This window comes from Mobula birostris, chromosome 1 (assembly GCF_030028105.1).
Source record: "Mobula birostris isolate sMobBir1 chromosome 1, sMobBir1.hap1, whole genome shotgun sequence".
NCBI classification, from domain to species: Eukaryota; Metazoa; Chordata; class Chondrichthyes; order Myliobatiformes; family Myliobatidae; genus Mobula; species Mobula birostris.
The window spans coordinates 62,155,878-62,169,303 of NC_092370.1; the positions used below are offsets into that span (position 1 = coordinate 62,155,878).

At 38.9% G+C, this 13,426-nt stretch overlaps 1 protein-coding gene across 4 annotated transcripts in view; it reads right to left on the bottom strand.

Moving 5' to 3' along the window:
- myom1b (myomesin 1b) overlaps positions 1 to 13,426 on the bottom strand; it is a 182,338-nt gene that overhangs the window by 36,322 nt on the left and 132,590 nt on the right. For 3 of the 4 annotated variants that reach the window (XM_072255947.1, XM_072255938.1, XM_072255956.1), the window contains 3 exons: positions 9,139 to 9,161; positions 8,647 to 8,702; positions 8,140 to 8,355 (listed from right to left, as the gene is read on the bottom strand). In XM_072255947.1, coding sequence (XP_072112048.1) covers positions 8,140 to 8,355; positions 8,647 to 8,702; positions 9,139 to 9,161 — 295 coding nt within the window. Of the gene's footprint in view, positions 1 to 7,690; positions 8,356 to 8,646; positions 8,703 to 9,138; positions 9,162 to 13,426 lie in introns of those variants that run through there. The other variant, XM_072255966.1, reaches the window with a different exon arrangement.

Below are 13,426 nucleotides of genomic sequence, written 5' to 3' on the forward strand. Positions count from 1 at the left end.
GGCAGTGGATGTTGTCTACATAGACTTCAGTAGGGCCTTTGACAAGGTCCTGCATGGGATGTTATTTAGGAAGATTCAGTCACCAGGTATACATGGAGAGGTAGTAAGTTGGATTAGACATTGGCTCAGTGGAAGAAGCCAGAGAGTGGTAGTGGAGGATTGCTTCTCTGAGTGGAGGCCTGTGACTAGTGGTGTGCCACAGCGATCAGTGCTGGGTCTATTGTTATTTGTCATCTATATCAATGATCTGGATGATAGTGCAGTAAATTGGATTAGCAAATTTGCTGATGCTACAAAGACTGGAGGTGTAGTGGACAGTGAGGAAGGTTTTCAAAGCTTGCAGAGGGATTTGGACCGGCTGGAAAAATGGGCTGAAAAATGGCAGATGGAGTTTAATACAGACAAGTGTGAGGTATTGCACCTTGAAAGGACAAATCAAGGTAGAACATACAAGGTAAATGGTAGGGCACTGAGGAGCGCAGTAGAACAGAGGGATCTGGGAATACAGATACAAAATTCCCTAACGATGGCGGCACAGGTAGATAGGGTCGTAAAGAGAGCTTTTGGTACATTGGCATTCATAAATCAAAGTATTGAGTACGGTATAAGAGTTGGAATGTTATGGTGAGGTTGTATAAGGCATTGGTGAGGCCGAATTTAGAGTATTGTGTACAGTTTTGGTCACCAAATTACAGGAAGGATATAAATAAGGTTGAAAGGCTGCAGAGAAGGTTTACAAGGATGTTGCCGGGACTTGAGAAACTGAGTTACAGAGAGAGGTTGAATAGGTCAGGACTTTATTCCCTGGAGGGTAGAAGAATGAGGGGAGATTTGATAGAGGTATATAAAATTATGATGGGTATAGATAGAGTGAATGCAAGCAGGCTTTTTCTACTGAGACTAGGGGAGAAAAAAAACAGAGGACACGGTTTAAGGGTGAAGGAGGAAAAGTTTAAAGGGAACATTAGGGAGAGCTTCTTCACACAGAGAGTGGTGGGAGTGTGGACTGAGCTACCAGATGAAGTGGTAAATGCGAGCTCACTTTTAACACTTAAGAAAAACTTGGACAGATACATGGATGGGAGGTGTATGGAGGGATATGGTCCAGGTGTAGGTCAGTGGGACTAGGCAGAAGAATGGTTCAGCACAGCCAAGAAGGGCCAAAAGGCCTGTTTCTGTGCTGTAATGTTCTATGGTTCTAAATGAAGACACCCAATTGCTAAATTTGCTGATGATAAAGACATGTGCGGAAGTTCATTAAAAAGAGGAATTAAGTGATCCACATGGGGATATGGATAAGTTAAGTGAATGGGTAAACAATTGGCATCTGGGATGTAAAGTACCAAATTGTGAAATGAACTATTTTGGCATGAAATATAAAAGTGCTCATGATTCAAATGATGAAAGAGCATGAAATTCTGAGATACCAAGAAATCTGTGTGTCTGAGGTATGATTTGACAAATTTAATTAGGATAGTTAATAGAGCAGTGATTATAAAAGTGAGGAGGTTATGCTTCAGCTCTATAGGACCATGGGGACTCAATATCTAGAGTACCACTGTATTGGTCTGATTTAGAAAGGATAATTATGCAATTGGAAGTAATTCAGAAGTTTACTACACTGGTTCCTGGAGCAGTTATGCTTTTATAAAGTTTTAACTGTGTTTATATTCGTTAGTGTTTAGAAGAGTATAAGGAAACATAAAATCCTAAAGGGTCTGGACAGGGTAGATGTGCAGGGGGTTGTTTCCTCTTGTGCAAGAATCTAGAAGGGCATTGTGTGATATGTTTTCTTTCAGCAGGTTGTGAGCTTTTACAACTCTCTTCCATCGCCACTGGAAGGAAATACATAAACAAGGCTATGAGAGTTTAGCACAGGTACAGTAGGTGAAAATGTGGAGTTGAGAATACAAACATTAGTCAAGATCATATTAAATGGGGAGGAGACTTGAAGCGATGACTGAACATTTCTTACATTTGATTAATTGCACTACACTTCAGCTTTCCAAGCATGTTCATCTCTCAGAATGCTTTGGTTCACTTAATATTCAGTATGAGCAGTATTGTGCTTGCTTATGAATGGGTCAGATATTCTCCTAATCTATCTGGATGCATCACAACTTGGTATGGCAACTGCTCTGCCAAGACCACAAAAAATTGCAAACATTGTGAATGCAACCCAATCTATCATGCAAATTAGCCTCCCTCCCATTAACCCTGTCTACACCTGCTGCATCAGGAAAGCAGCCAACATAAAGAGTCCACCCACCTTGGACATTCTATCTTCTCTCCTCTCCTGTCATGTAACACACACAAAAGCCAGAAATCTTGTAAAACCAGACTCAAGAACTGCCTCTATCCCACTATTATCAGACTCCTGAATGGACCTCTCATAAGCTGTAGATGAATTCTCGATCTCCTAATCTACCTCTTCAGGGCTATTGAAGCAAATTTGTCTGCTTGCACTGCACTTCTTCTGTAGCTAAAACATGATATTCTGCACTCTATTTTCTTATAACTATCATAATATACTTGTGTATGGCATGATCTGCATGGACAGTGCACAAAGTTTTTCATTGTATGAAATATTTCAAACGTCATTAGAAACGGGGATGGTGCTGGAGGATTGGTGTATTGCTCATGTTGTTCCATTGTTTAAAAAGGGTTCTAAGAGTAAACCTAGCAATTATCAGCCTGTGAGTTAGACATCAGTGGTGGGTAAATTGATGGAAAGTATTCTTAGAGATGGCATATATAATTATCTGGATAGACAGGGTCTGATTAGGAACAGTCAACATGGATTTGTGCGTGGAAGGTCATGTTTGACAAATCTTATTGAAGTTTTTGAAGAGGTTACTAGGAAACTTGATGAGGATAAAACGGTGGACGTTGTCTATATGGACGTCAGTAAGGCCTTTGACAAGGTTTCACATGGAAGGTTAGCTAGGAAGGTTCAATCATTAGGTACTAATATTGAAGTAGTAAAATGGATTCAGCAGTGGTTGGATGGGAGACGCCAGAGAGTAGTGGTGGATAACTGTTTGTCAGATTGGAGGCCGGTGACTAGTGGTGTGCCTCAGGGATTTGTACTGGGTCCAATGTTGTTTGTCATATACATTAATGATCTGGATGATGGGGTGGTAAATTGAATTAGTAAGCATACAGATGATACTAAGATAGGTGGCGTTGTGGATAATGAAGTAGGTTTTCAAAGCTTGCAGAGAGATTTAGGCCAGTTAGAAGAGTGGGCTGAAAAATGGCAGATGGAGTTTAATGCTGATAAATGTGAGGTGCTACATTTTGGTAGGACTAATCAAAATAGGACAAACATGGTAAATGGTAGGGCATTGAAGAATGCAGTAGAACAGAGGGATCTAGGAATAATGGTGCATAGTTCCCGGAGGGCGGAATCTCATGTGGATAGGGTGGTGAGGAAAGCTTTTGGTATGCTGGCCTTTATAAATCAGAGCATTGAGTATAGGAGTTGGGATGTAATGTTAAAATTGTACAAGGCATTGGTATTGTGTACAGTTCTGGTCACCGAATTATAGGAAAGATGTCAACAAAATAGAGAGAATACAGAGAAGATTTACTAGAATGTTATCTGGGTTTCAACACCTAAGTTACAGGGAAAGTTGGGTCTTCATTCTTTGGAGCGTAGAAGGTTGAGGGCGGACTTAATAGAGATATTTAAAATTATGAGGGGAATAGATAGAGTTGATGTGGATAGGCTTTTTCCAGTGAGAGTAGGGGAGATTCAAACAAAAGGACATGAGTTGAGTGTTGGGGGGAAAGATTTAGGGGTAACATGAGGAGGATCTTCTTTGCTCAGAGAGTGGTAGCTGTGTGGAACGAGCTTCCAGCAGAAGTGGTAGAGGCAGGTTTGATATTGTCATTTAAAGTAAAATTGGATGGCTATATGGACAGGAAAAGAATGGAGGGTTATGGGCTGAGTGCAGGTCGGTGGGACTAGGTGAGAGTAAGCATTCGGCATGGACTAGAAGGGCCGAGATGGCTTGTTTCCGTGCTGTAATTGTTATATGATTATATGATTATATAGTATCTTTTTATGTGTGACAATAGTAAACCAATAATAAAACATTCTAATGAACAAGCGCTGTATAAGAGTTCCCACTTTGATAGGGATTAAATAAATCTACTTTCTCACATAAAAATATTAAATGACCAAACAACTCCATTCGATTGACTTAAGCCCACAGCTCTAAGTTAATTTGGTTGACATCCAATATGAGGAGCTTTGGCTGCTCTGTGAACAGATGGCTTGGCAAAATTGTGGATACAAAGTGTGTTGCACTGTATGGAATGTTAGATAATGATTTCCACAGTCTAAAATACTCTGGAGAATTTACTGCTCCTGCCAAATTATCTGCTGTCATGGACTTTTGCTGATACCATGCAATGGAATTGTTGAAGTGAGAAGAATGTTTTGAAATAAGTTTTGAACAGTTTAGTGAGCAAAATGTGTTGTAATACTTAAGATCCCAAAGGTCTTTATCCAGGGACTCTTCAGCAGTATAATACACTCACTGCCTGCCTTAGCAGTTACTCATCATAGAACGTATTTCCTCCTGAGTAATCTAATATTTCACTTGAGGGCTGTATTAAGTATAAATTTGGCAGCTTTTTCTGCAAATGTTCAGCAAAGTGTAATGTTATTTAGATGTGTCTTTAAATAAGTTGAACTGCTGAACATTTAAGCGATTCAAAAAAGGCATGTCATCATTTTGCGGCCTATATAAAATGTAAGTGAATTCCAACTACTGCTAAATATGTGTGTGCGTCCTTAACTCCTGGTGGAGTTGTCGGGGCATCGTCATGACAAGCTTTTTTTTGGTATGCTCATCATACGGCAGGTCTTGGGCATCTGAAACCTGGCAGAGCCCATCCCTCTCCAGGTGTTTTTTTTTTTTAACAAGGTCAAGTCGTTAGCTCAACACTCAGCCCAGGCACAGTTGATTCAGCAACAAGCAATAAGCTGATTCAGCAACAAGCAAGGATTGCATTATGAAGACAGAGGTGTGGCCTGTGCTGTGTGACATGAGAGTAAATGATTGGACTATTTCATGTTTCCCACAACTATATCACCTGGGACTACTCATTGCTCATATATAAAGGGTAGTTTCTCATGCAAGAATGACCTACAAAAATAGATAAAGATAACTAGGCAATTCATTTGACTAAAATCCACAAATGCCTTCTGTATCCATTTGTCTATATGATGTTTCCAGTATTTTAATCTTTTTTGATTAAAAAAATACTGTAAGGAAACTGTTGGTGTACATAATGAACTTTGTCATCACATCCTCCTTCATTTCAGATATGCATTAGTGAAGAAAACCTGAGCATTCTCTATATCCCTCCGCATATTTTTATCCACAGATCTTCTAGGAAAATGTGGATTGATGCTCAAAAATCATCCACAAACATCAACGGTAAACAACTAAAAACATGAAACTGCAATAGGTATTACAGAGAGAAAATGCTGGAAATAGGCTCTCAGGCCATTGTATTTTCATCAGAAACTTGTAAAAGGACATTGACCTTAAATGTCTGCTCCTTGACTTGCTGCTTCCATCATTTTGTTTTTTTTTCTGATTTCTAGCATTTGCAGTATTTTTCTTTTAAATTATAACAGGAAAACGTAATATGAATGCTAAACCAGATTTAATGGCAATCTATACCTCACTTTCAATCAAAAATAGCTTTATTGGAGAGAGTTATGAGGGTCAAAGTGTGTCAGTGACACAAAGTAGGGGATAGAGGCCTAATGCAGGCAAATCAGATTAGCATAGATAGGAATCATTGTCAACATGGAAGAGGTGGGCTGATGGGGCCCATTTCTATGCTCTGTGATTCTATGAAAAATGCTAGCGATGCAACTTGATGACTGTTTAGTGAGGTAAACAAACATTTCCAATCCGCTGACCTTAAGTTATGAAACTTAAAAGTAGATAGTGAGAAATAAATGAAGAGAATAGAACACCGTGAAAGGAAGACTATGAAAGGTAAATGAAACGTAAAATGTTATGATTTACAGTAATGAGGTTTTATAGTTTAATTTTCATTTCTGGGTTTCTGAAATCCAGCAGAATGTCAGGAATATAAATTATATTAACAGGGGTCCTTATGACATGAAACAAGAGCTCTATGATCATAGTCAGACTGAACTGTGATTAAAAGCAATTTGTTGATACTCACAGAGAGATTGACAGCAAGCTTCTGATTTTGCAAAGCTAGCCACAAATTGTCCTGCAATTTGCAATTCATCATCTGTCTCTACTTATGTTTAGGATTTTTATGCAACAATAAAGGTTTGCAGAAAAAGTCATGCAGCTTCTGGGCTATATGCCGGACCTTGAACTAATCATGATTTTTCAAGTCTTTGGCTCAATAATTATTGCAATCTTGCCTCATTTTCATAACTTAAATTCACTAAGACGAAACAGTATAGATTCTGTTTGGTATGATAATTACACCTCAATGTAACTCCGATTTTATGTAATCCTATATAACCTTGTAGGTATTGTGTAAATAATACCTGTAGAAGTTGTATTTGATTTACTTTTTATTCATGCTTATCACGATGGATCCACTAATTTACAAACGTTTGTAAATCAAAGCTCCATCTCTGCTTGTTGCATTAATTATTTTTTCTGAATCTTGTCAATAACTACTTTTCAACATCCTGCCCTTACTGTTTTTTCAATAATATGTGAATTGAAGTTTTGTCTCATTACCAAATTAAAACACTGTATATGCACATTTAAGCAAATCTTAACTGTTTGAGTTTCTTAATCCACGCAAGAGAGTTTAGTAAGGTTCTCAGGTTAAGAGGCACCCCTCTTTCATGTGAAAATTAATGTTTATTTTTGTGTTGAGTGTGGTGTTAGTAACATCTTTAACATCAAATGATGAGTTAATATTTCAGTGCTCCTTTGAACAGTAAATTAATTGCCAATTTAGCACAAAGACACACTATATTCTGTATGTGCAGTGCCTCACTAAATTGCATGAAATCATTGACTGATCAGTTAGATTACTGAGTGTATTCATACAAAGAATTATTATTGGCAAACCGATGTTTATCTATTTCAGTTAGAATCTATTGTTGCTCCCATACTGCACATTTGAAAATTACAGCATCCCTATTAGGAAGTGGCATAGAGCTTTTACGGATAACAGGAATCCATCAACACTTTTGAATCTCTATCACTGAGTTTTATGAGTTGTTCTCTTTGGAAAGTTACATGCAGTTTGTTGTAATAGGCTAGTTTTATCCTGTGGGTAAGCTATTTCCAGAAACTAATTCAGCATCTGGAGCTCAAGTATGCAAACAGAGAAAAACCTATAAATCCATTAATGAGGGCAGCATAAAGTTTGACTAATGAGTGTCTTCAACATGCAAAATTGCTGTTGTTCATGCAAATCCTATTCCATGACAGTACTACAAAAGAGGAATAAGTATAATCCTCATCATTGAATGGTAACCATGTACGATTCACTGCAGTATCAATCTTGCAACGTAAGGAACAAATTTAATGTCAATAATTTTCAATTTGAATACGATTTTGAATGGATTAAGTTATATTGGACAAGGGATACTGCAACCTTTAGCACAGCATGGGAGCCAATGAACCAGGAAGTTGTGAACTATTGTGATAATATTCCACAAAAGACGACACAGTGCAAAATAAGTGGAGGTAGGTGTGAAGGATTTGTGCACCATTTATTAGTGAATTGTTCTGGGATTTTATTCATTACAACATTGTCATCATTTGGTGTTCACATTGATATTTGGGACACAAAAAACAGTTGCTAAAAAACTATCTTACGGAATTCTACTTCTCTAACTCAATTTTTCAGATGCACTCAGTGACTAGTCGACTTGCTGTAAGTCTATAAAATTGCTTCTTGAAAGTCATTCCTCCAGTCTCACCAAGTGACAAACTAACCTCCATGTCAAAACTTACACACTGCTGATAATATATGTTAGCTTCAGCTTGTTTGTTTTCTTTTATCTTCCTCAATACAACTGCCTCACTTTTTCTTTGGTGCTTTTTCCTTTTGTGCTTTTTCCTTTTCAATTTGCTCCTCTTCCTCAGGTATGAAAACACTTACTGTAAAATCGCCTGTCTCAGTGCCATATTTGTTTTTCACAAGGATGCTATATCTGCCAGAGTCTGTGGTCCTGACATCAGTGATGGTGAAGGAAGCAAATTTTCCAGATTCAAACTTCAGTATCAGATGAGCATCTCCTAACAGTTCCCTTTCATTCTTCAACCAGGAAACCGAAGGAACAGGTTCTCCCCAGACATTACAAGTAAGGTTAAGTGACTGAAAAGATATTAAAAATAGTAATACACAATGATTTTCTCAACAAATGTCAAAAGAGTTATTATAGAATAAAATGTATTTATTTAAAATTAAAGATACCTTTCTATTAGTCCGTGGACATATACATTTAAATTGTAGTCGTAAATAGTTATTTTGCTAATCATTAGAAAACTAGAGGTCCAATATCTGTTATGATAAGTTTGATATATTATTAATACATGCAGTGTAATATTTATTTAAATATAAAATGCCTGTACCAGACATGCCACCTGGAAGTATGAGAGCATTTACCTTCCCTTCTTGAATTGTGACAACGTCAGGCAAACCTCCGATAACTCGAGCACGATCTAACAGAAAAAAAGTCAACATTTCTTGTGGAATTACGTGTCAAATTACAAAGCTGATGCTGAAATTATGGTTGTAACAGCAACTAGTTGGGCCAGGAATAGCTTGTTCCCAGGTGGGAATTTGGTGTTGCCTCTGTATGGTACATTGAAACTTAAGATGGCAAATTAATCACAAGGCTTTCTCCCATCCCTAACTGGGTATTTCAGGAAGAAATTCAGAAATGCAGACATGTAATTGAAGTAGCTTTGGTGAATGCTGGAAGTAGTTAACTCAATGTCCAGCAAAATCAGTGGTAGTTTGAGAAAAATAAATAATCCTAAATTCTCACATATGATGTATCCTTTTAAACACATCAATGCTAATTATCAGTAAATCATTTATTTAAACTGCTATTTACATATATATTCATAAAATATCTGAGAATATAATACTTACTTTTTTCAGCAATTGCAGCTTGTCTGTGTTCAGAAAGTTTAAGAAAAGAGAAATTAAGAGAAAATTAGCAATTACATGTGAATTCTGAACACTGAAATAGAGTCATAGAGGCACTACAGCACAGAAACAGGCCATTCAGCCCATCTAGTCCACGCCATGCTATTAATCTGCCTAGTCCCATCAACCTGCACCATGATCATATCTTTCCATGCACTTTCCATCCATCTACCTGTCCAAAGTTCTCTTAAATGTTGAAATTGGACCCACATCACCACTTCAGCTGACAGCTCATTGCACACTCTTAACATCCTCTGAGTGAAGAAGTTTCCTTTTGTGTTCCCCTTAAACTTTTCACATTTCATCTTAACCCATGACCTCTAGTTCTAGTCTCACCCAGCCTCAGTGGGAAATAAACCTACTTGCAATTACCCTATCTATACACCTCATAATTTTGTTTACCTCTATCAAATCTCACCTCATTCCCCTACACTCTAGGGAATGAAGTCCGAGCCTACTCAACCTTTCCCTGTAACTCCGGTCCTCAAGTCCTGGCCACACCCTTGTAAATTTTCTCTGCCTTCTTTCATCTTTCCTGCAGGTAGGTAACCAAAACTGTACACAATATGACAAATCAGTCCTCACCAACATCTAATACAATTTCAACATAACATCCCAACTCCTGAACTCAGTACATGGGTTTATGAAGGCCAATGTGCCAAAAGCTTTCTTTATGACCCTATCTACTTGTGACACCACTTCCAAGGAATAATGGATCTGTATTCCCAGATCCCTCTGTTCCACCACACTCCTCAGTGCCTTACAGCTCACTAGGCAAGTGCTACCCTGGCTTGTCCTTCCAAAGTGCACCCCCTCACACTAGTCTGTATTAAATTCCATCTGCAGTTTTCACCCCATTTTTCCAGCTTGTCCAGATCTTGCTGCAAGCTTTGATAGTCTTTCTTACTGTCCACTACACCCCAGTCTTGGTGTCAGCTGTAAATTTGCTGATCCAGTTTACCATATTATCATCCAGATCGTTGATAGATGACAAAAAACAATGGACACACCACCAATCCCTGCAATACACCACTAGTCAGGGGCATCTGCTCAGAGAGGCAACTATCTACTGCTACTCTCTGGCTTCTCCCATGAAGCTAATGTCTAATCCAATTTACTAATTCATTTTTAATGCCAAACAACTGAACCTTCTGGACCAACCTCCCATGCGGGACCTTGCCAAAGGTCATGCTAAAGTACATGCGGACAAAATCCACTGCCTTGTCTTCATTAACTTTTCTGGTAACTTCCCTAAAAACTTTATAGGATTGGTTAGTCACAACTTACCATGCACAGAGCCATCCTGTCTATCACTAATCAGTCCCTTATTCTTAGACCCCTTCTAAAACAATGGAACAACTTTAGCTGATTTCCAATTCTCTGGCACCTCACCTGTGGCTAAGGATGTTTTTAATACCTCTGCTTCGGCACCTGCAGTTTCTGCAGTAGTCTCCCACAAGGTGCACCTTGTCAGATCCTGGGGATTTATTCACCCTAATTTGCTCAATACAGCAAAAACCTTCTCCTCCTCTGTAATCTGTATATGGTCCATGGCTCCTTTGCCTCACTTCTATTGACTGTGCCCATCTCCCAAGTAAATACAGATGCAAAAAAATCCATTTAACATCTCCCCCTCTCTTCTCAGCTTCATGCATAGATTGCCAATCTGATATTCCAGAGGATCAATTTTGTCCTTTGCTATCCTTTTGCTCATATTTCTGCAGAAACCCTTGGAATTCTGCACTGTATTTGTAGAAGCCCTTGGGGTTCTCCTTCCCCTTGTCTGCTAGAGCAAGCTCATATTATTTTTTTAAGCCCTCCTGATTCCTTCTTACGTGTTCACTCACATTTCTTATACTCTTCAAATTCTTCATTTGCTCCTTCCTGCCTATATCTACCATGCATCTCCTCCAGGGCCTCGATATCTCTTGAAAACCAAGGTTCCTTAAACCTGTTATCCTTGCCTTTTATTCTGATAGAAAAATGCAAACTATGTACTCTTAATTTTTCAGTTTTGAAGGCCTCCCACCTCTGCCAAAAAGCAACCTGTCACAGTCCATACTTGCCATATCTTTTCGGATACCATCAAAATTGGCCTTTTTTCAATTTTGAATCTCAACCCGTGGACCCAACCTGTCCTTCTCCATTGTCAACCTGCAGACCTACTAACTATGCCTTGTACATTTTTATCCAAATATTTGATATAGGTGGTGAACAACAAGAGACCCAGTGCCACCCTCTGAGGCATAGGCCTCCAGTCAGGGAAACAGCCTTCCGCCTTCATCCTCTGCTTCCTCCCTCAATTCAATTGTGGATCCAATTAGCTAGTTCTCCCTGAATTCCATGCAGTATAATGTTTTTCCTATGGCACAATATAGTTTCCTGGGAGAATTTAAAACTGGAACAAAGTCACATGGACAGTTTGGGGAAAAAAATTTGTCCAGAGGTTTCCACTAAGTATGATTTATACTATTTGGGATGTAGCTCTTGCCTGAATTGATTACTGTGCATTGTAAATAGATTTTCCCATCAGTAAATTGCAATAGCTCTAAGAAAGTAAAACATTGATTTAATTACATTCGGCTCAAAAAATTGTAATTTGTTAGCAAATATTATTACGTCCATATGTTGGTTTGAAAATGTAAACATTATTAGTCACAAGATAGTCTACTCTTCATCAATCACAAGGAGTAAATAACATCAGCACATCAATTACCCCCACTCCCTTTGCTCTTTCTAACAACTTCCTATTTTACAGAGCACCAATAATAAAGCAAGCGCTTTTCTAAGGAACTGTTACTCTTTTGATAAGAAAAACGTTCTGCATCTTTTGAGAATTTAAAAGAAGCAGGACACTTGCATACCACAATTCCCAAGGAGATGTTGAATTGTGCATAATTAGGCACTTGGCAGGGTCCAATATAAAAGTAAGGTTTAAGCAGAGCAGCCTTTGTGGGATCGGACCAGTGTTAGACTAGGGATGTAGGGACTTAGCTCATACAGAGGTTTCAGCAAGGGAGGGGAAGGCTGTCGGCAGATTTCTTCATTTAATTTTTCTTTCTTTCTTTCTGCACAGTTAGAGCAGTGGATTTGCCAGACAGGACAGTGGAATGCTGCCCTTGCGGGATGTGGGAAGGAAAGGAGACCTCCAATGTCCCTGATGACTACACCTGCAAGAGGTGCATCCAGCTGCAGCTTCTTTCAGATTGTGCTAAAGAATTGCTGGAACTACTTGAACGGTGGATCACTCAGGAGGCTGAGAGGCTGATCAACAGGACATAGAGGGATGCAGTTACATCCAAGGTCCAGGACACGGGTGACTGGTTAACTGTCAGGAGGGGGAAAGGGGATAGGGAATCAGTGCACAGTACTCCTGTGGCTGTTCCCCTCAGCAACATTCTAGCCATTAGTGAGACTTGGCTGCTGGAGGTTTAGCACTGGCAGCTCAAAGTTCCAGGAGTCCATTGTTTCAGACATGGTAAAGTGGGAGGGATTAAAGGGGGAGGGATGGCATTACTAGTCATGGAAAATGTTATGACAGTGCTTAGACAGGACAGACTGGAGAGTTCATTTACTGATGTTCTATGGGTGGAACTGAGGATTAAGAAAGGGATGACCATGTTAATTGGATTATATTATCGACCTCCCAATAGTCCACGGAATTTAGAGGAACAGAACTAAAGAGAGATAGCAGACTGTTGCAAGAAATATAAGGCTGTGATAGCAGGTGATTTTAACTTTCCACATATTGACTGGGTCTCTGAGACTGTAAAACGGCTGGGTGGAATAGAGCTTGTCAAATATGTTCCGGGAAGTTTTCTTAATCAGTACATAGCGGTCTCAACTAGAGAGGGTGTGATACAAAACCTCCTATCAGGGAATGAGACAGGGCAGGAGACTGAAGGTTGTGTAGGGGAACACGATAGATCTAGAGATCATAATGCCCTAAATATGTAGAATGTGTTGCCAGAGGAAGTGATTGATTCAAGTACAACACCAGCTTTTAAAAAAACATTTGGACTAGTACACCTTTTAGGACATTATGGGCCAAATGAAAATGGGACTAGCTTGGATGAGAATCTTGATTGGCATGGATCATTTTGTCTTAAAGGACCTGTTTCCATGCTGAATGATTTTATGATTCTATAACATCTTTATGTGATGTGATATCTTGAAGGCACATTCACTGAATAGGACAGGCAAGGTAGACTACTAGTCTTTTTTTTATGCT